This window comes from Saccostrea echinata, unplaced genomic scaffold (genome assembly GCF_033153115.1).
Source record: "Saccostrea echinata isolate AGI-Se365-2 ecotype Australia unplaced genomic scaffold, CSIRO_AGI_Sech_v1 ptg000025l, whole genome shotgun sequence".
NCBI classification, from domain to species: Eukaryota; Metazoa; Mollusca; class Bivalvia; order Ostreida; family Ostreidae; genus Saccostrea; species Saccostrea echinata.
The window spans coordinates 16199719-16224331 of record NW_026889774.1 but is presented as its reverse complement, the minus strand read 5'-3'; the positions used below and the strand labels follow the sequence as shown (position 1 = coordinate 16224331).

At 32.9% G+C, this 24613-nt stretch overlaps 2 protein-coding genes across 2 annotated transcripts in view; one reads left to right on the top strand and one right to left on the bottom strand.

Annotated features, from left to right (window-relative positions):
- Positions 1 to 24613, top strand: part of LOC133192081 (uncharacterized) — a 506856-nt gene that overhangs the window by 432013 nt on the left and 50230 nt on the right. The window contains exon 24 of the mRNA XM_061327935.1: positions 5923 to 6137. Within this exon, the coding sequence (XP_061183919.1) occupies positions 5923 to 6137 (215 nt within the window). The remainder of the gene's footprint in view (positions 1 to 5922; positions 6138 to 24613) is intronic.
- On the bottom strand, positions 2153 to 2993 carry LOC133192658 (putative nuclease HARBI1). Its single transcript, XM_061328654.1, has one exon. The coding sequence runs from the start codon at positions 2942 to 2944 to the stop codon at positions 2189 to 2191; it is 756 nt and encodes a 251-aa protein (XP_061184638.1). The 5' UTR covers positions 2945 to 2993; the 3' UTR covers positions 2153 to 2188.

The window sequence follows — 24613 nt, the reverse complement described above, 5'->3', positions numbered from 1 at the left end:
AATATATTGCTTATAATCTTTTAATATTTTAAGTCCACAGGTGACCGACTTCATGATCACATGTACCAAAGAAAGCGGTGATCACTGCAGTACGAAAACGCAGGAGTTGGGCCTTCTAGCTATCCCGTCATGTGAGAGATGTTTGCATATAACTGCACTGCAAGAAAAGAGAATGGAACATGATGTTGAACATATTAGGCTCCAAAATGAACTTTTAAAATTACAAATAAAAAAGCTAGAAAAAGAATTAGAACTCTCTGAAAAGTAGTCAGTATCATACAACATTGAAACCACAGTAGTTAAAATAGAGGATATTCAATGTTTTGTAGATGAATGTGGAATTTATTTCACGAGTGGGACAGGATTTTTTTTATATTTTCACGAGTGCGAAGCACGAGTGAAAATATCAAAAAATCCTGTCTCACGAGTGAAAAAAATTCCATATTCATCTACAAAACATTGAATTTTCTGTTTATTACATTTTCTTTTGGATTTTCCCTTTGCCTCTGTCTTTTCTTAACACAGTGTCATAGGCTTGACGTCATAGCTAGTTGAGCGGTTGAGATGTCATAGTTTAGCAGTTGTGTGATTGAAAACATTACATAGCATGGATTTTAGCAACATATTTATGAAGAAATTTGCAGTTTTAAATAGCTCTATCAAGATGCTTAGGACAGGCCAGAAATTATTTTTTACTTACTTTGATATCCTTTCACACTGTGAGAGAATATCATTTTGGTATCCTTTCACACTGTGAGAGAATATCACTTTTATTCAATAAATAAATCACAGTATTTCACTGTTGAAAATGTAATAAAGTATTTTACTTGGATGTTTTTTCTATATCCCTGAATTTGTTATTTATCCCTCAATAAATCAATTCTACATAATTGAAAATAAATAAAATGACATACATTTACGTGAAATGCGTTGAAACAATGTGGTTTCTATATACACGTCCATCGGCGTTCTGAAAGGCAGCAACGATATACTGATCAACATTGTCTTCGTCTTCTCCTTCTTCTTGTGGAAGGGGGATGTTAAGCGATTTGGCAATATTATGGAGAACTCTGCAGGCCGTGATAATTTTGCTTACTCTCTCTGGACTCTGTCGAATTTCCACATGTAAAATATGGAACCTTCTTTTTAGTTGCCCAATTGTTCTTTCTACAACTGTGCGAGTGCACTTGTGTGACCTTAGAACAGGGGAAGGAATTAAATTATTTGTTTTTTTAATTGAAGTGATTTTCAAGGAAAAAAATGTCATAATATAATGTACAATTTTCTTACTAGAATTAAAGTTTCTTTTCGTTTTCGCGTATACAATTACATGTGTAAAAATTTGCGCGATTTCTGAATACTAGGTCGTTAGTACCTATGCCCACACCCCCTCTCTCTCCATTACTTAATAAGTTTTAAGGTACTTATATTTTATTAGTCATTTTATTTTTCTTATTTAAGATTACGTGAAATATGGGATACATGTGGCTCAAAATAAAAATTAAAATAACGAGTATATTACATCCCACTGCACTTCCGATTACACTGATTGCAGTCATTCTATGACAGAGACAAAAAAAGCCATTTGAACAAACAAATTTTTTCTCTGAAAGATATTAAGTGTACATGGGGAAAAAGAATTAATGTCAAGGTAAAATTACAGTGGAAATATCATTACGAAAGTCTCGGCATAATTAAATTTTATTTGGAAGTATTAATCATGAAGTGTTTCACTTCCAAATTAATGAATATATTTATATATATCATTTAAATGCCAAAATGTTCCTTTATTTGTTTGTTGTTATGCATCAACTATTTTTGTATTGTTCAATTTGTTAAATCGGAGATGTAATGGTCCTCTTTATCCGACTCGAAACTAGAAACTATTGGGATAAAAACTTTTCTTGAATACTATTTGCAAATTAATTTGGAACACAAATACAAATGAGAAACCTGTCTTGAAATTTGTAAAAGAGAGACATAGAAATTATTTGGTTACGTTATTTTGCAGAATGACTTTAGTGTCACAGGTGCTGGGTTTTGACAAAACTACGCAACAATCAAATGACGTCATATTTTAAACCGTTACTATAATATGCTTGCGTATTGTGAAAACGATTATTTGAAAAGAATTTTACAAAATAATCAATAATAAAAACAGAAGTCAACAAATGCTTTATACAGTAATCTACTTAATTTCAGACCTATTATACTGGGTTTGTGGTCCATCTGCTGGGTTCAGATAAGGGGTTAATAACCAATCTTTCAATGGATATCCACTGTCGCCTAGAAGATGGCATTTCACGGGCAAGAGGCGTCTGTTAAAGATTTGAAACAACCCACTCTCTCGTAGTATTCTAGCATCATGTGTTGCACCTGGCCATGTGGATACAAGATCTAAAATTCTGTGATGGGCATCTGAAACAATCTGCACGTTGATACTGTGGAAATTTTTCCGGTTTACAAACTCTACTTCATGCTCACTAGGTGCAATAATTCTAATATGGGTACCATCAATGGCCCCTATTACCCCTGGAAATTTAGCTAAACCAAAAAAATCTGCCTGGTGCTTCCTGATGGTCTCTGCTTGCATTGGAAAAGAAATAAACTGTTTCACAATGTGTGGCTGTACGAGAGCAGTTGTAACTCTTTGAATAATTCTGGAAATGGTAGACTGATGCAGTCCAAAATTGTCACCGCTGCATAACTGCATTTTGCCAGTTGCAAAATATCTTAAAGTTACCATAACTTGTACATGTGCTGGCACACTATAATTTCTACCAGTCGAAGGCGTAATGTCATCTCTAATTAAATCTGTAATAAATTCTATTCCTTCATGAGTAAATCTAAATCTTGCCTGTAGCTCAGCAGCTGTGAGTGTAGATAATGGGTCCAGTCTAGGTTTGAATGTCCTCTTCTTTCGCGCAACTTGAATGCCAGCCATATTGAAACAATGCCTTAAGCAATATGCTTAAAAAGTTAAGACAGGTATAGACCATACTTAACTTTAAGCATATACTTAGAATATACTTAAGAGTTAAGAAGTTTTATGCAATATGCTAAGTAAAATTTCAATCTGCTAAGCAAGAAATTAGTACTTAAGAATATGCTTAAGGACTTAAGAATTTTTATGCATACGAACCCAGGAATTATGACTTTATAATGACGTTAATGCACTTGTGACATTAAATGATAAACAAAAAATATTAACTGGATCTGTAAGTGCAAATCTTATATCATCATGCTTGTTAAAAATCCCAAAATCTTATATAAGCCTTCTTTACGACTGAAATTAACTGTAAGAGAAAAAGCATTATTAAAAATGTATTTTGTTTTGAATTCTAGTAACATCAGCTTAGCTCCTTGGACAAACCCATCTTTCTGCAAAGCAAACTAGTTGTTACTGGAAATAACTACTGAGGCAAAAATACAATATCAATATTTTACAACAATCAAGGATTAAATCAATAATGTACTGACGAGAATCAATGAATCTCATAATTCAAAATTTGTTTAAATATTTTCGAATTCTCTCTATTACAAACCTCGTTCTCTACTTTTTACTTACTAGTATTCAAGAAACTGATCAATTGTATTCTCAAATGAATACTTATCTTATAAAAAAAAATTCTAGGAAGGCTGTTCTTTGATGACAATGTTTCCAGGCTTGCTCTCTGTAATTCTCTCTTAAACTGGTCAAATCTCTCTCCAAGTCCAATTTCTGTTCATTCATATCATCTACAATGGCTTAAAGCATGTCGACGTGAGCCCCGTCCGAGGCCACTTCGTTCTGCATTCCCAGATTTAAACTTTTATTGTGCTCTACGTGTCGTCCGAAACTGGCATTTAAACAACTATTTACCTCTTATATAGCCTTACTAACGAGACCGGTTCTTAAGAACCATGTGATATTAACCAGGTATTTGAATGAAAATTTGAATGTTATTCCGAACAAGTAATTCATTAAAACATGAAGTAGACAAATGATTTCTGTCTAATTCATTCCTCAAACGAAAGAAATCATATTGGTTTAAAGGTAGCTTATTGGAGTTTGGACTTTAAGCTCCTATAAGTTTGACTTAATGTTGCATGGCTAAATGAAGACAAAGATTGTCTAAAAGCCATCATTAAGCACATGTAAGCCATCTTTGAGCCACCATTAAGCTACCTTTTAGCATCCACTAAGGACTTTGAGATGGCTTAACGGTAACTTAATGATTGTGTATATATTACTTAAAGATAGCTTAAAGCGACAGTACGGCTGCAAAATGCGTGCTTTTTCATCCAAATTTACCCAATATGTCAATAAGAAATAAGGTATAAAGTTGATGTAAGCAGTTTGAGAAACAGAAATATTCTCTACTCAAACAAAATTAACGTATTTAGAATCTGCCGGAAAATCAAGGGTTGTACAAACTGGAGCAATCTTTTAGATCTGTTTATTTGTACCACGTGAACTCTAAAACAGCACGTGCCTACACTGTAGAGTTTACAGTTATAATGAATATTAAGTGAAAGCAATTTTCAAAAACACAAATTATCATAATCTTAAATAATAATTGTAAAGATTTTAGTTTGCATTCAGGCGAATTTAACAGAGTTAAAAGCACAAATGTAGACGTTTTATGTATTGGGGTCAGAGAAAGGAAAAACCAACTAATCATACGTTATCGCGGCAAATGTCAAACAAAATATTTTTCTGCACAGTTAAAAAAATTAGCATTTCAAATGGCAACAATGTTTATAAGTCAAAGATGTATTTTTTATGTTGAGTTTACACTATTTTTTTTCTTTGAAAGCGACGGAAAATGAGAAATGATAACAAGTATCAACAAACCTGTCAAATAGAACCTTTGAGAGCCCTGCGTGAGTGTCGCCGAGTTCCCGTTTCTTCCTCATCCAGCGATTATATTAATCCCCAAACTAAATTTTAATCAGGAAAGTTGCTTTTTCAAGTTCTATTTTCAGTTTCTTCTTATTTTTAGTCGACTTTGTCAATGTAGCAGGCCTACCGGGATTCCCTCTCTAACCATGCTGTTCTGTTTATGAAAACTACGCATGCGTGCATAACATGGAATGTGGAACCCCGAACACGTTGCGATGTATATATTTACGTCCCATAAATAACTATTAATTTTAATGAAATAATCCAAATTATTTAATTTTAAAAGTTGTAATTTTCTGAAAGTTTATACATTTATGAGTAGTAAAAAAATTCCAAATCTTGTCGGAAAATTTTATCTAGTCAGTTTTTTTATGAGATGCACCGTACTGTCACTTTAAAAGTTCTTAATGGTGAATTGAAGATAACCATTAAGCCATAATGAAGCACCTATAAGCTGTCTTTAAGCCAAGCTTAAAGGAAGTGTTTCATCTTGTGTAGACTAAACTTGCATGGATGATGCATCAAGGGATGAATACTCTCAAACTTGCTTCAGATGCTGAATTTGACCAACATTTTTTGGATGAGTGACTATAGGTTAAAGTTTTTAGTGTAAGTCCAATCCCAATTAACTGCAAGTCCTGTTAGACCAAAATTGCATAAATGATGCATCTAGGGATACTTGCTGCCAGCTTATACCGTATATTCTCGCCTATAAGTCTGTTTTTTTTGGAGTTAAACTTTGGTCCAAAACTCTTAATCCGACTTATACATGATTGATATTTTAGCGAGTCAATCTCTGTAAGTTAAGATTAAAAAATACAACTGACTTATAGGCGGACCAACTTATAGTTGAGTGTATACGGTAAGTTAAGAGAGGGACTTGCCTTACTTAAGATAACATTTATTGAGGTGCACCCTGTAATCTTTTATTAGTTATGTTCGCTTTGGGTTTCTGACAACTGATCGTTTAAAGTAATCATTTCAATAAAATGAACAATTACAGGCCTCTGAAGTAAAGTAAGTTTTGTACATTAAAGATACTGGCTCATCTCCTTTCTCTGAAGAAACAAACAGTGTAGGAAATTCACCACAGTCTGATGTAATGGAGCCAAAACTTCCACAAGGAATTGATATGGGTCTTAGGTTTGGTCCCACTGAGGAAATGTGGCATGATAAAACTCAGAAGATTGCTTCACTTGCAGAACAAACTGCTGCTTCAGGACCAGGACCCTATTTTCCTGGACCATTACAGGTGAGTTCATTTTGCTTTTCACCAACCTTTCAAGCCCCAGTGTTGCAACCACTATTGAAATAACAACCACTATTGAAATAATTATTTCAGTAGTGGTTGAGAGTGCATTTCAAAACCAAACACAGGTTATAAACACTATTGAAATAATGAGCATTATTGAAATAACTACTGTATACAGGGAAATTTTCGCCCCCATTTTATTTTCGCCCCTTTCGCCCTAGACGCAAGTGGGTGAATTTAAGACTCAACGAATTCAAAGAAAACAGTATAATTTTTAAACAAAACTGTGACTGGGCGAAATTAAAATGGGGCAAAATTGTTTGCAAGTGTGAAAGGGCGAAAATAATATGGGGCGAAAATAACCCTGTATACAGTATTTCACTAGTGGTTGGAAGTGCATTTCAAAACCAAAATAAAGATTTCAGTAGTGAATGAAATAATGATTTCAACAGTAATTGAAATAATGATTTTAATAGTTGCTGACAATGATTTCAATACAAAAACCACATTGCAAGCCTTATTGAAATAACCCCACTATTGAAAAAAAATATAAACTAGGTATAAATTCTTCATTATCTTTTCTAACATAATAAATTAATTTTTTGAGTTTAAAATATATGCAATTTCTGTCTAGAAATACTGTTTATACACTTATATCTGTGATTTAAATGATCTAGTAATTTTAAGTAATTTTGGTATATAAGGTTCATCTTTGCTATTAATTGGGGAAAGGTTGTAAATACAGATAGTTGTAGAAATTAGAATATCAGTACATTAAAAAGAAGAAAAAAGATCTATGTGATATCTATACAAACTTTCTGATGAAAATATGGTTATATTTAATCAAAAGGATATAGAAAAAGAAGTAAAATCTCGCTTATATTCATGGGTTTGCCAACACTTCAAATGTGGATAGATAGTAAATCCAATGTTTCTACTCGTCAATACATTAAAATCAACCATTTCGGAAAACTAAGTATAAGCTTTATAACATTAGAGGTTGTTATTTCAATAGAGTTACACATATAAAACCGCTATTGAAATAATTATTCCAGTAGTGGTCGTTATTTCAAAAGTGGCTGCATTGTTCCAACCACTATTGAAATAAGGACCACTATTTAAAAAAAATTTAATAGAAGATATTATTTCAATAGCAATAGTATTATTGCAACCACTATTGAATTAAGGATCACTAATGAAATAATTTCAATAGCAGAATTATTTCAGTAGCAGTTTTATATGTGTGACCACTATTGAAATAACACTCACTATTGTAATAATGCTTATACTAATTTCCCTTGAAGTTTTGATTTTTAACATCTTGATGAGTAGACGTTTGATTTACTATCCGTATTTGTAGTGTAGGTAAGCCCATGAATATTAACGAGAATTTAGTTCCATTCTATATTCTTTTTTATTAAAAATAACCATATCTTCATCAGACAGTTTGTACACATAGATATAGATATCAGTCTTCTTTCTTATTAGCTCACCTGAGCCAAAGGCTCAAGTGAGCTTTTCTGATCAAAATTTGTCCGTTGTCTGTCGTTGGCGTTGGCGTCGTCGTTGTTGTAAACTTTTCACATTTTCTTCTTCTTCTCCAGAACCACTGGGCCAATTTCAACCAAACTTGCCACAAAGTATCCTTGGGTGAAGGGGATTCAAGTTTGTTCAAATGAAGGGCCACACCCTCTTTCAAGGGGAGATAATTAAGAATTAGTGAAAAAATAAATGCATCATTTAAAAATCTTCTTCTCAAGAACCAAAGGGCCAGGAAAGATGAAACTCATGTGGAAGCATCTTCAGGTAGTGTACATTCAAGTTTGTTCAAATCATGACCCCTGGGGGTAGGGCGGGGCCACAATGGAGGATCAAAGTTTTACATAGAAATATATAGGAAAAACCTTTAAAAATCTTCTTTTCAAGAACAGCAAAGCCATGATGAGTCATATTTATATGGAAGCATCCTCAGGTAGTGTAGATTCAAATTTGTTCAAACCATGACCCCCGGGGTTAGGGCGGGGCCACAATGGAGAATCAAAGTTTACATAGAAATATATAGGAAAAATCTTCTTAGGAACAGCAAAGCCCAGATTGTTCATATTTATATGGAAGCATCCTCAGGTAGGGTGGATTCAAATTTATTCAGATCATGACCCCCGGGGGTAGGATGGGGCCACAATGGAGGATCAAAGTTTTACATAGAAATGTATAGGAAAAATTTTAAAAATCTTCTCAGGAACAGCAAAGCCCTGATTGATCATATTTATGTGGAAGCATCCTCAGGTAGTGTAGATTCTATTTTGTTCAAATCATGACCCCCGTGGGTAGGATGGGGCCACAAAGTCTTAAATAGAAATATATAGGAAAATATCTTCTTCTGAAGAACTGCAAACCATGATTTGTCATTTTGATATGGAAGCATCCTCAGGTAGTGTAGATAAAATTTTGTTCAAATGATGACCCCCAGGGGTTGGGTGGGGCCCATTGGGGGATCGAAAGTTTTACATAAGAACATATAGAAATATTTCTTCTCAAGAACAGGAAAGCTATGTTAGTCATATTGATATGGAAGCATCCTCAGGTAGTGTAGATTCAAGTTCAAATGATGACCCCTGGGATAGGGAGGAACCACAATGGGGGATCAAATTTTTACAAAGGAATATATGGGAAAATTTTTTGAAAATCTTCTCAAGTAACCAACCCCCCCCAACCCCCACCCCCCAACCCCCCCAGGGTAATCTTTTCAATACTGAACTGATTTGTGCTTTTGCCTAGCCAATGTGCTCAGGTGAGCGATGTGGCCCATGGGCCTCTTGTTTTTAATGTAGATATTCTAATTTCTACCACTATCTGTATTTATGATCCTTTCCTTTCCAAATCAATGGCTAAGATGTAACAAAATCATTTAAAACTTGCATATATTGATTGATTGTCTGTTGGTTTTTGCTGAGTCGGCCAGATTCAGCAGAAGCTTGCATGTTAATCATATACGGTACCAATTTGATGCACATATAATTATGTACATATTTGATGCATATAACATTTGCATACTTTGTATTAATTTTAGGTGCGTCAGTTAAATCAAAGATGTCTGTGTAATGGTAATTTCTAGAAAGGAAAGGAAATTTAAAATATAAATTTACATATCATATTTTAAACTCAATAAATTAATTTATTATGTTGGAAGAGATAATGAGAATTTGTATCTTTTTATTTTTTTTATACGCCCGTCTTTAGACGGGACGTATTATATTATGGCGTTCATGTCCATCTGTCTGTCCATCTGTCTGTCTGTTAGCTTTTTTTTTCCCTCGTGTTCGGCTCATAACTTTAATACTATTAGGCCTAGAATTATCAAACTTAGTCAGCTGATACTTCTTGGATAGAAGGTGTGTCACGCACTAAAAGTAGGTCGCTCTGACCTTTAATGAAGATGCTATGGCCAAATATGGAAAAATCGTGTCCGGCTCATAACTAGAAAACTATTGGACTTAGAATCATCAAACTTGGCCAATTTATGCATCTTAGGTAGAAGGTGTGTTGCGACCTATTTCAAGGTCACTGTGACCTTTAATTTAAGTGAAATTTAAAAAAAAAACTGTCTTTTTACTATTAGATTACACAATCCCAAAAAATGAGTGTTGCAGTATCCTTATTAAAAAAAATGTTAAATCAAGAAAATACTTATTTTTTCATTATATACTTTACAGCAATCTACTATTATGTAATGTTACAAGAGAAATTCCACCTCTCCCATGGGTGTAATTATCAAGCACTGGTCAAGGAAAATTTGATAACAGAAAATTGCACATCAAATTAGAGAGAAATTAATGAGATTAGTGTGAGGAGCTAACTGGTAGAGAATCTCTGATCAAGAGGTGTTATCTATATCTCTTGGGAACTGGACAAAAAGAATCAGCCATGTTGCATTAAATAGTTGGCTAGCCTAACTTTTAAAATGAATTTGGTGAAAAGGATTCAAAACTTATTTGATATTGTATAATAAATTAATTTGATACTTGGAGGAGTGGGGGGGATATTGGAATCAGCATGCCCGTTGTCCGTATGAATTACAGCTTAAAACCAGTCTGACATTAAATCTAAAAAAATAATCAAGCATTTATAAAAAAATGTTTTAATTATGGTAGATAGTCCCTACAAATCTAAGAGTAATGCAGGAACCTTATTAAAAATGTTGCATCAAGATTACACAAGTTTTTTGTATCTTTTTATAAATCTTTGTTTTCAAATTTAATTTTCAGAATGACATAAATATGCATTTTTATTGCACTACAAAGCAGATAGTATGTATAGATCCATTCATCTGTTGGGACTAATGAGTGGACATGCATCCAGTTAAAGATTAATTAATGAGTTCAGTGTAGGAAGGCTAGCTGTCTCAGTCATTTCTGTTAGAAGATCTCTGATCAAGCAGCTCTTATCTGTGTCCTTTGGGAATTTTACAGAAGAACTGCTTGTCAGTTTATAGCATATGCCATTTGATGGCCAGCCTTTTGTTTTTAATATTAATTTGATATAGATAAAGTTGTTAAGACTAAATTGATATTGTTTAATATGATAATTTTATTTAATGTTTTGAAAATATCAACTAATTCAGAGCATCATGTCTCACAAATCTGAAAGCTGGGGGGGGGGGGGGGGGCAGATGGGCATTTGTGAAGCTCTAACACAACCAGTTGAGGATCTATAATATTTGTTATAATTAATGCCTATACCACAGGAGATGTATAAACAAATATTATAAGGAATGGAAAAATCATTGAAATCCTTGTATCAAGGTTGACATGATTTTGTTGCACTCTAAACTGTTTATGACAATTGAACAATATTTGATGGGCGTATCATGCTGTGGTGGGGCACTTTATTTCAATAATGGGGTTATTTCAATAAGGCTTGCAATGTGGTTTTCGTATTGAAATCATTGTCAGCAACTATTAAAATCATTATTTCAATTACTATTGAAATCTTTATTTTAATCACTATTGAAATCATTGTTTCAATAGTGAACATTATTTCAATAGTGGTTGCAACCTGGTTTAGGTTTTGAAATGCATTCAAAACCTCTATTGAAATCATTGTTTCAATAGTGAACATTATTTCAATAGTGGTTGCAACCTGTGTTTGGTTTTGAAATGCATTTTCAACCACCATTGAAATAATCTTTTCAATAGTGAACGTTATTTCATTAGTGGTTGCAACCTGTGTTTGCAGGTTTTGAAATGCACTTCCAACCACTATTGAAATAATTATTTCATTAGTGAATGTTATTTCAATGGTGGTTACAACCTGTGTTTGGTTTTGAAATGCACTCTCAACCACTTTTGAAATAATTATTTCAATAATGGTCGTTATTTCAATAGTGGTTGCAACACTGCATCTTGGGTAAGAATATATGTCTATCCCAAACAGGGAAAAGCTGTTGGGAGACATTGAAACAAAGAAGTACCAGTAAATACTTTTGATTAGGATGCATATTAATCATTCCTTCATTACAAGTTGCCAAGGCTTATAAAAGTGACCTGAATATACAGTCAGTTCTTGAATTTTGGCCATTCGATCATTGCCGTTCTTGTGAAGATGTCCTGAATTTTCAGGACGTTTTTTCCTGCTATATAAAATTCTCTTTATGACAAGAAATTAGTGTACCACAATTCACCACCCTATTTTCACAACAAACATCCATTGTAAAGTGTCAGTTATCTCAATAAACTGCCACAAGTGCATGTGATCAGTGAAGCAGTTCATTGGTTGTGGCTGTGTAGATCACTGTTGTTCAGCCAGACAAGGTAATTAAAGAATAATTTAATTTTACTATTTTTTCCTTAACATGAACTGTTACAGTATCCACAATGTTATTCTTGATAAACGCAAAACCTGAGAAATGAAAACATAAAATCTGATAAGTGCAAAACCTGATAGGAAACGCAAGTGTGTCAAATCGTGGCATTAAGGGGTAAAGAGTTAAAATAGAGCAAAGCTCATTGCAAAGTAGTAACGAGTAGGTCTTCCAATGAAGCTGCAGACAGGAAGATATGTCCTTGAATCAAAATCATGCCCCATTTTAACATTATAAGCAATCTTGTAAGAGGTGTGAAGTTGCAATGTTTTGCAAGTAGACAGACAGTAAAGGAATGTACAGTTTCTCTGTCAGTGACCTTAAACTTGTCCAAGTGACCTTGCGTCCAGCCATGACACACTCTGCTTATGAGTAAACCCAATCTCAGTGTTACCAACTTGACAAGTTCATTCATTTTTTCACAGGTATTACTAAACAGAAAACTCTAGAGAACTCTAAAGAACCTTAGATAACCCTAATTAATTAATAATTAAATAATTGTCTGTGAAATATTTATGTTTTAAATGACCAATATATTACACAAAAACAAAGTTAAATTTGAAAAAAGAATATTTTGCCACGTTTTATGCCTAATTTCAACGGAATACTAATCCATGATGACTTTATCATACACCTTTTTTGATAAAAGTAATAAGAAAATAATTTTATTAATATGTTTTACACCTGAATAAATTGCTTAGAGTTCCTCATAACTTAGAAATAATGTTATAAAAAATAATGTGAAAAAGAATTGTAAAATCATGTGATTAAATTATTATTTTAAATAAACACCGTTTAAATTCAATCGATATCAGGATGACATAAAATCTTTAACCATCTATTTTGTTACATTTTTCAACTATTTTTGAGGGAAAACATTCAAAAAATGATCTTATTATTGATTTTATACATAGAATATGATTTATAAAGTAAAAATCAACTCAGTTATGCATGAAATTCAATTGAATTCACCAAATAAACATTGAGTTCTCTAGGGTTCTCTATTTAGCAGGACTAATTTTTTTTTTTTTTTCATTCCGTACTTCGAATCAAAATATCTTATCCTCCGTAGTCATAATTTATTAGGTTCAACTCACTGGTTTAAAGGTTCATTGTGAATGTTTTATGTCCAATTTTGATGTTGAAATATGTTAACGTCTTTGGGTTTCTGCACTGGTCTGAAATCTTAAAATCCTATTGTACAAAGGAGTACAAGGTGCATTACAGTACGCTATCACATCATGTTTCTTTCATGCAAACCATATTGTCTGCATTACAACAAGATAAAGAAATGTTAAACTAGTTCTAATTGTAACGGAGACCATTAAAGATGTTTCCCTAATGCCCCCCTACTCCTTTTGGGGCCCCATTCATTATCAGCTTCATTAAGTTAATCAAAACTTTGTATTATAGACTTTTATAAATTATTTTCAAAAGTATTTTGGGGGAAATAACAGTGCACATATAGCACAATGAGTATTAGCAATTCAGATTAAAGTACACACACATGCACATGATATAAAAAATTACCATATTCATGTACATCATCTCACATAGAATGCCATAATAAAGAGCTCTCCATTTTAGATTTCAAAGAATTTCACTGATAACGAAGGAAGTTAAAGCAAAATGAATATTGACCAGTCAGAAATAAGTACACGTGCATGCATAACAGTGATTTTTCTCCACCTAATTTAGGTCCGAATGTCGGCCCTTTCCCCTAACAAAAATTACCGATTTTTTCCCAATATCAGTTGCTTTTTTCCCAAAGTAAAACTGTTATTGTTTTTGTTATATTGAATTTTTTATGTATGACTTATCTAAAATGGAACGCTATTGTTCTCGGTCATTCAAACACTTAAAATAATAGTGAAGGATAGCAGATTATTTTGTGTGTTTACAAGAAATAGAAATAAACATTCATGATGTCAAACTAAACACATCGTAAAAAAGTGTTTAAAGATGCATGTGAACCGGCAAAACATAGCTTTATTTGTAAATCAAAGAACTAGTAGTCCCTGATTCCATGAAATTCAAACTGTTTCTACAATTATTTAGAAAAAAATGTTATAAATCATGTCAGATTATATCATAATTATTCAATGGCTTTTATGAGTAGATTTTCTCTTGTGTCAACCATCATGGCAAAAAAAAAAATATGGAAGTATAGGACAGTCACAATTAATGACAGGGACCAACCTAGGGGGCGACTGAGGCGAAATAGTCGCTTTTGAGCTCCAAACTTCGCCGTAATTTATCACGAAAGAGAAGTTTAAGTCGCCTTAACATTTGCAATCCTTTTATTGAAAATCATAAAAAATCTATTAAGAAACGTGGTAGTATCATCACTATTTTATAAATATGGTTTTATTACTGCTGAAATAAGTGAAACAGCAGGGCACTTGCACCTGTTTTGCTACTAATGACCAATGCATCGAATACTCTGTCGGAACTCCTCTAGATTTTACTCTTCCATGTATGAAAAAGTCCATTGTTACAAGTTATACACAACAAGATGCAAAACAGCTGGACAGCTATCTGATGTTGGAGATAATGTTAGATCTTTTAATTGTCAAATAATTAATACATGCTGTGAATACAGACATGTATATTTTTACTGTTAAATTGTGAAGTTATTAACTGTTTAAGAATTTACACATATCTGATAAACATAAGTAGTTCAATTGGCATGCAGTAGTGCATCAAAACTTTATTTAGAAAAAGAATTTAATACATGTATTGATGAATTTTGAAGAGAAAATAACAAAATTATGACTATGCCAAGAGTCTGAAAATCTAACCCTGAGAGGAGAGTAAAATGTGTGAATCATTTAAAAGTTAATTGTGCATACTATGTAAGATATGAAAAAAAAAGTTTGATAAACAAGTTTATCATATATTAGAAACTCTTACATTGTCATTGTTTTACATATTTTGCTAGATGTTTATATACCTTGTAATTGGAAAAACATATATATATATTTTTTTTTTAAAGAATCTTTTTTCTTTTTTTTTTTAAATATTATTTTTACTAGGATGTTTAAATAATACAGAAAAAAAATGATTGAAATGTATTTAAGTAATAAACAATCAAATGTTTTTATTTTCAAAAAGTTTAATAATGATCAATGTGCGCCACGCGCGCCAAGAAGTCTCCCTAGAATTCAAAACTTCTCCCTACATTTCTCTGAGGGAGAAGTGAAGTCTCCCTAAATTTTGGGTCTAGGTTGGTCCCTGTAATGATAACTTTCAAAAAAAAAAAACAAAAAAAAAAACAAAAAAAAAACGAGGTTAAAATGTAGAACTGTGTCTAATTTGTTATTTTGTAGTAAATATTTTGAATAGATGATGTAACATATACTTATATTTTTTTTTTACCTGTCAATTAAGGTTTATTTCAATCTTATTGATTTTTCCCAATTTAACACAAATGTCGATGATTTTTCCCAATTGTAAAGGCCCAGGCCCCTTTTTAAAAATGTAGAAGAATCACTGCATAACCATGTATTCATCTCTGAAGACTGAAAAATGAAGGAACTAATGTATTATTTACATGTACTGAATTTCATCTTCTTTTATTAAAAACTAAGAAAGGTATGAATACTTATAACCTTTGCAAATCACATTCCAGCACACGTGCTCGCTTGTATTTTCTAGATTTCTCACATATATATTTTTATAGTGACATAATATATACCAATGTCTTAAATTTCAAAGAATTATATTGCATAGTAAGAGAGATACAGCCTATAAAGTATTAGCCAATCAGAATTCAGCGCATGTGGATGCATGTCCTTGCATTCAGTTTTGATAGTGCATGTAGCTAAATGTAGGAACCCATTATACCTATCTATATTCTAAATTTCATTCTTTTTTGTTGAAAACTAAAGATGATATAGCCATTTAATGTTTCAGCCAGTCAAATTGCAGCACACGTGCATGCGTGTGTTTTCAAGAATTTCAATAATTATCTTATTGTAGAACTTTATAATATATACCTACATCTTAAATTTCAAAGTGTTTTAACAAAAAAAAAACAAAAAAGTTATTGAGATTTTTGTTTCAGCCAATCAGAGGAAAGCACAAGTGCATGTACGTGAGTTCATGATAATTTGACCATGTCTTCTTGTCCACACTACTAATATATCATGTTATGAGTTTCAGAACATTTCATCAGAAAATGTAAAAGTTACACTTTTATCAAGTATATTGCTTATTTCACTCACTGCACATGTGCATGCATGTGCATACTAACCATGTCCTCTTGTCAATGCTATTAAAATGCTATTATTATGGCGTCGACCAAAGGTCGAAAGCCAACTAGGGATTGCCACTGGCTTTACGCAACAATCTGCAATCCTTGGTTAATTCCATACAAATGTACAAGGTACGAGCCATGCGAGGAGCTCCGAGTCACAGTTTACGCAACCAAAGGTGTCAGTCGATGCATCCACAAAAGAAAATAGAACATATCAAAATGAATTCAAAATAGAATTGCATTACGTATATCTACAATTAATTATGATAAAAAATAGAGATACTGTGTTTATTGTTACAATAGAAAAAGTGGCAACCTTCCTGAAAGTTGCTGCGGATTAATTTCTACACATCATGTATAGCAATGCGTCGAATTACATGAATCATCGAAAGCCATGAAAAAAAGAAAATAAACAGCAAAGCAGTAAAATAATCACGAAACTATTTTCATGGACAAACAAGAAGTCTAAACTAACTGACTTTTAAAGATCAATCTTTAGCCAAACAATTTTACAACCAGCAAATTTTATCATAAACATCGAAGGGTCGAGCTCCATCACTGGATATACCGTATACCGATCGTACCTCATAGCTAACGTGCAATCACTGTAAATGTTGTGTAAGATAAAACTATGAAAATAATGATGCTTATAGACATTGGCAAGAAGAAGAGTAAAAAAAAAGTAAATCCTTTCTAGCACTTTATCTAACTGAAAAGAGATTATTATTTAACATGAACAAGCTTCCACGTGTGTTTACTTTCGACAGCATCTGGTTAATTCGGACCCTGATCAATTCGGACCACGGAATAAAGCCCACAAACTACATGTATAATTGTGATATTGTGTGTTTACAATTTTTTAATTTCAAATTTAATTCAAAAAGAACTTTTGAAACTGATTTTAAATGTTCGACGCCATTGAAGCCTTTCAGGCATATATTTTATATTCTGAAAAGCAAAGCATTTCATCAAAAAATACAAAAGTTATAGCTATATCAAGTATATTGGACATTTAACGCATCGCACGTGCATGCGCGCCAAATGACCTTGGTTCCGCAAATCTACATAACATGCCTACTAACCCCAAAAAGGTTTCACCTCTATTGGATGAGTAGTTTTCGAGATCACTCATGGACAAAAAAGTTCCAAGAGGAAAAATGGTAACTACAGTATCAACCAGACCCAACCTGACACCTAACCAGTCCCAGAAAGCAGTCCCCGGGACTGCTTTAGGACCGCTCTGGGACTGCTCTGGGACCATTGTGGGACTGCTCTAGAAAGCAGACCCAGCAGTCCCTGGGACTGCTTTGTTCACTCATGTGTGAAAAAGGTTCTGAGTGACATGATAGCTCCGCCCCTTGTGTATTCTGAATTTGCAGCTCCCTGTTGTTTTGTTTACTTTCTGCAGAGAGATGTTTAAGATTAAAAAAAATAAAGAAAACAAGTATTTCTTACAAAAATTAAATAAGTAGAGATACTTATACATGTAATTTCTAAAGATCTTATGGGGCCGTAAATTTACACAATTGTAGTCTAGAATTAATTTTTGAAAATGAAAGTAGTTAAAAAGGGAAGTCAGGGGATGATTTTTTTTTCCCTTAAATTAAACTTCAATACAGGTAGTTGAAAAAAAAAATTATCTAGGCCTATTTAATAAACTAATGCTGTCAAATTATGTATTCAAAGTTTGCATTAGCACCATTAAAAAAAAAACAAACAAAATACAAACAAACTTGTCATTTCAGTAAGGTATTCAGAGGGACGTACTGTACTGGTTTTTTCTTAATTGAAAAAGCTAATAACATGCTTGAAAAAGAGCTCTCCATGCATGCTTTTTTTTTTACCGCCCCCAAATAAAACCTAATAATTTATTAAATGACCATAAAAATAAAATTATTCTACCATTCTTCTGTCACATAAACAATGTGAACAATTATTGGGGAATTTATTAATGAATTAGTTTTTTTATTTATAAACAAGTTATTAAAAGAGTATATTGAAATATATATTAAAAAAAATAAACATCTGAAAATATCGGGAATTGTGACTTATTTCTTACTTGTTTTGTTTGTGTTTACCTGGCCGATTAATAAAAAGCAATACAATTGTATAAAATGGTGTCAACACCTGAGGTTTCAATGGCCTTTGGGCATAATTAGCAGAAAGTCAATGCATGATATTTGGGTATCAGTGTTACACATCACTGAACCCGCTGGTCCACAATGACACTAATTTCAATATATGTACTGCAAAAAATCTTTGTTTCAATAATTGTGTATAAATTTATTTCGGGATTAATTAATTTTGAATATAATCTGAGGGTTCTATTCGCATGATTTACAGATGTACACTCGAACATTTATATAATAAAACACTTAAAACTGAGAATCTTACGATAATTAAATTGGCTTATTGAAAATAATCATGACTGAAAAATAATACTCGGCAATATTTAACAAAGAATTTTTCAAAAGCTCCAATACTTAAGAAAAATGCATTCATAGTGTAGTATGGGAATTGGCCTTGCACTATAATTATAAGATCTTTTTAAAGCTAATTCTGGTAGAAAATAAACAATTCAAGTTTAATTTTTTGTATAAAAAAAATAAATAAATATGAAAACCAATATAAAGAAACGATTTATTTTGGTGAAAAATAGATATACCAAATAATTGTCTTTAAATATTCATGTTTTTAATAGGTTTAAACATCTTCTTCGTTCAATAATTATTAATTTTTTCTACACGCGTACTGTGATTTTCTTAACAGTTCAGAAATGACTGTCACTTAAGAATTGTAAATATTTGTTGATACTACTCAGAAAGAAATGATCATCAATTTCAACTGCCTTTTATAGTTACATTGTTTATTGGTCATCTCATTTTGAGTAAGCTCCGCCCATTAAATTAATTAACCCCGCCCACTGGGACTGCTTTCTGGGACCGCTGTGGGACTGCTCTGGGACCGCTGTGGGACTGCTTTAGCAGTCCCAGAAAGCAGTCCCCGGGACTGCTCTTGGACTGCTTTGTGTCAGGTTGGGTCTGGTTGGTACTGTAGTTATAATTGTAACGGGAACCGTTACAGATGTTCCTCAAATGCTCCCAAACTCCCTTTTGATGTCTTATTTCCTGTAAGCTCCGTTAAATAAGGCAATCAAATGTATTGGTTGTTTTACGCATTTCACGTGCACGCACGTGTATGCATGATGACTATGTCATCTCGTCTATACCATCAATGCATCTAAATTCTGAAAATAAAAACATTTCATCAAAAAATATAAAAGGTACGGCTTTATCAAGTATATTGGTCATATTAGCATTGTGTTTGCGCATGTGCATGCATATTCATAATGACCAAGTCATCTTGTCTACACTGTTAATATATTTTATATACTGAGTATCAAAGGATTTCATCAAAAAGTATAAAAGTTACGGCTATATCAAGTATATTTTTGTCATTTAAGCATTGCAGGTGCAAACGTGCATGTATGTGCATGATGAGCATATTACCTTGTCTGCACTTTTAATATGTCTTTTTATTCTTTGTATCAAAGTTTTTCATCAAAAAATATAAAAGTTACGGCTATATTAAGTATATTGGTCATTTTACACATTGCGCACGTGCATGCATGTGCATGATGACCATATTGTCTTGTCTACACTTTTAATATATCTACATATTCTAAGTATCAAAGTTTTTCATCAAAAAATATGAAAACTAGTTATAATTGTAACAGTGACCATTACAGATGTTCCCCAAACGCTCCCCAACTCCCTTTTGGTGTCTTATTTCCTGTAAGCTTCATTAAATAAGGCAGTCAAGAATATTGGTCGCTTTGCGCATTTACGCGCACGCATGTGCATGCCTGTGCAGGCTGACCATGTCATCACGTCTTGATGCATCTTTATATTCTGAGTATCAAAACATTTCATAAAAAAATATAAAATTTACGGCTATATCAAGTATATTGGTCATCTAAGCATTGCGCGAGCGTGCATGCATATTCATAGTGACCATGTCATCTATCTACACTATTAATATATTTTATATACTGAGTATCAAAGCATTTCATCAAAAAGTATAAAATTTACGCTATATCAAGTAAATTGGTCATTTTACCATTGCAAGTGCGAGCACGTGAATGCATGTGCATGGTGACCATATCTCCTTGTCTACACTTTTAATATATCTCTATATTCTTGGTATCAAAGTTTTTCATAAGAAAATATAAAAGTTACGGCTATATTAAGTATATTGGCCATTTTACACATTGCATGTGCATACATGTGCATGAGGACCATATCATCTTGTCTACACTTTTAATATATCTATATATTCTTAGTATCAAAGCTTTTCATATAAAATATAAAAATCATGGCTATATTAAGTATATTGTCATTTTACACATTGCACACGCTCGCACGTGCATGCATGTTTTTGCATTTAATTTTGATAGTAGCATAATGTAGGAATTCATTATACCTATTTATATTCTAATTTCATCTCTTCTTGTTGAGAACCAAGAAAGTTATAGTCATTTAAAGTCTAAGCCAATCAGATTGCAGCACACGCGCATGCGCGTGTTTTCATGATAATTCTTATATATTATATTGTAGAAACTCCTAATGTACGACTATGTTTTAAATTTCAAAGTATTTCGTCAAAAAACAAGAAAGATATTGAGACTTTTGTTTCAGCCAATCAGAGCGAAGCGCACGTGCATGTGCGTGAATTCATGCTAAATTGATCATGTCTCTTGTTTACTCTACTAATATATCCTTATGTTATGAGTTTCAAAGCATTTCATCAAAAAATGTCAAAGTTACAGCTATTAAAAGTATGTCAGTCATTTCAGTCATTTCACTCATTGCACACGCCCGCACGTGCATGCACGTGCACGCAAAATGACCTTCGTTCCACACATTTATACAACATACCTATTAACCCTAAGAAGGTTTTAACTCAATTGGATGAGTAGTTTCCGAGAGCACTTGCGGACAAAAAAGTATCGGAGAAGAAATAAGAATAAACTAGAAACTCATTACTAGTAATGAGAAGGTCTTCCGTTATACTACTTCCTGTTTGCATGAACATGTCTTTTCCAATGTCGGTATTAGCCTAAAACTTATGTAGAAACCAAATAACTTAAAACAATACTTTTTTGCTTCGTCTCCTGTCACGACCGGAAGTAATGATGACACACAATTTTTACACGATGCAAATGACCTGATGATTGACTTTAAGTCCTGAAAGTTTTAGACTTCAGTCTTTTACTGTTGCCGAACAATTTTGAGAAAAAATTATAATTTTGATTACAGGAAAAACACGACCGGAAGTGAACTGAATAAAAATCTCTGAATTTTCTCTTGACTTTTGCAGTATCTACAGCATATGTAAAAAACATTTCAAATACTTATCAATAAGTAATATTTATGAGAAAGTTAAATCACAAAATAACGTAGTTTATCTCTTGAAACCGGAAGTTTAAAGTTTTTGTTTCCGGTGGAATCTAAAATATTTCAAAACAGCGAAAGAGAAGCAATAAAGTGATGAAAGTTTTAATTTTAAAAAGAAAAGTTGAAATTTTTGATTTCTTTGATCATTTCCTGTGACAACCAGAAGTGACGGCTAACGCTTTTAACTCCATGTGTTTTGCCTTCTCACCAATGTTTTTTACTCCTATAAGTTTGGTGTCTTACTCTTATGCCGTTTCCGAGATCTCGCTGAAATAACTTTTCATTTTGAGGACAAGAAAACACGCGACCGGAAGTGAATTTTACTAAGATATTTCATGTCACTCTAGACATCTGCCGTCTTAATAACATATATAAAAATCATTTACAGAACTCCATCTATAAGCGATTTGTATGGGAAAATTAAAATCACCTATTATGTAGTTTTTCTATTATAACCGGAAGTTGTCGTTTTTTGTTTCCGGTGGGACCAACACATATCGTAACTGTGAAAAAGATACAATTATATGATGTAAGACTTATTCCGAAAGAGAAAAGTTGAAATTTTTGATTTCTTTGATCACTTCCTGTTACGACCGGAAGTGACGGCTGATGCTCTTAACCCAAATGGCTTTGTCTACTCCTCAAGGTCTAAAACTCCTGTAAGTTTGTTGTCTAAATCTCTTACCGTTTCTGAGATCTCACTCGGACAAGTTTTCAATTTGGGGACATTTAAACGCGCGATCGGGAGTGAATTTTGCAAAGATATTTGAAGTTACTCTAGACATTTGCACTCTTGATAACATATCCAAAAATCAGTTCAAATACTTTACCTATAAAAAATATTTATGGGAAAGTAAAATACTCAAATTACGCAGTTTTTTGCTTATAGCCGGAAGTTGTCGTTTTTGTTTTCGGTGAGACCAACATATTTCGAAACTACAAATAAAATGCAATAACGTGATGCAAAAAAGATTCAAAACAGAAAAGTTGAAATTTTCGATTTCTATTATCACTTCCTGTGACGACCGGAAGTGACGGCTGACGCTCTTAACCCAAATGGTTTTGCCTACTCCTCAAGATCTATTACGCATATAAGTTTGATGTCTTAATCTCTTACCGTTTCTGAGATATGACGACCGGAAGTGAATTTTGAAAAAATGAAAAAAATGCCTAGGGGTATTTTCATTCTCTATCATCCCTGAAAATTTCAAGAAAATTCGTCCAGCCATCTCTAAGAAATCGCCCCGAAAAGAAAAGGGGGAAAAAATAATAAAAAGAAGAAACAGTAGAATCACTATAAGGTCTTCCGTCTGAAACGGAAGACCTTAATAACAGAATGCTGTGTAAGGTTCACGTCAGAACATGGCTGACGCAAAACAATTCTTGAATTTTCCCCTTCAATTCGAGCATTTCTGCATTGGACAGGGCTGATGGTTGTTTATGAGATGATAAACTATGTGTAAACTTTCTTAGTTTAGCAGAATCATGAAAATTTTCGGCGTGATGAATGATTTGTTCACTGTAGTGATGAGGCTTCCGCGCACCTGCAGGAGCAGATCCAAGGATTTACAAATTAATAAAATTTAATAGAAATGAAGTTTTAATACTTTTAAATATTATTTAATGAAATTATTAATATGCAAGTAATAGATATTCAAGAAAAAGCGAAATGCTAATGCATGCAGCTGACAATCACTACTTTCTAAAGATAAATTAATTCTAAATAAAATAATTATAAATTCTGTAGACAAAACAGGAGAAGAATGAATGGTAGCAAAATATCAAATCACATCAGGGGAATTGAATTTTATTAATGAAACTCTAAAGAAGTTCCTTATAAGTTGTGAATTTTATATCTGTGTATTCTACCTGGTTGCTTTGAGGAGGGGGGGGGGGGGGAGGTCTTTAACATAAACATGTATATTACTATTATTTTGTAGAAAGAATTAAGCCTTATAATTTTGAAAACTTCAAGAAGAGTTGCTTGTGATATGAAGGTCAAGGTCATTTTATTAAGAATCCAAAACATAAAAGCGAAAAAGAGAAAAAAAAGGGGGGGGGGTCGGTAAAGATGACAATGTCTTCTACAGTTGACAAAAAAGAGGGGCGAATAAAATGCGCACACATATCATATACTACCGTTTTTATTTAATATAAACTCGTTTCCATGGCAACAGGAAGGTTTTTCTGGCCTATCCCAATCACCAGGTAGGTGTTACTTCTACACCTCTTCCTACGTGAATAAGCCCTGAGCAGTCCCCGCAAAACTATATATATGGTGAAAAAAATCTATATTTTGTAGTGTTTAAGAAACGTAGGTCCTACGTTTTCGGAAATTTTAAGATATTTAATTCCTTCTTAATCCTATCAAGAAACTGGTGATACGTAAAATCTTCAAAGAGGGGCCTTTACATACCCTATGAATATTACAGAAAAAAGAAGTTAGAAAGAAGAAGAAATTAAAAAAAATCGACTTTTTAATCCAATTTCTATGACGACCGGAGATATTGACGACGGAAAGAAATATTCATGGTGACTTCTACAAGTCATTATCTATGACATCTGACAGAGTTAACTTTCATATCTTAAGCTGTTCTGGAGAAATGGAGCGGACAAAGGTCCTTTACAAAATTTCGTCTATACAATAATATTAAGAATACTAGATACTTATTGCCTAGGCAATAACAGGTCTTCCGTTTTCTTGATTCTTTTGTCAACTGGTTTGAAAGAAAAAGCTGAGAATGCAAAAAAAAAAAAAAAAAAAAAAAAAAAATGTTCTCCCAGCAGGGATCGAACTCAAAACCTTTGGTTCGTAAGGCAGGCACGCTAACCACTGGACCACGTATTCCGATGAAGATGGAGGTAGTAAATTAATTGTTTAAGAATAAATAGAAATAAAAGC

Bases quoted from the DNA above. Each gene is read 5' to 3' on its own strand.
- LOC133192658 (XM_061328654.1), bottom strand. From the start codon at position 2,944: ATGGCTGGCATTCAAGTTGCGCGAAAGAAGAGGACATTCAAACCTAGA.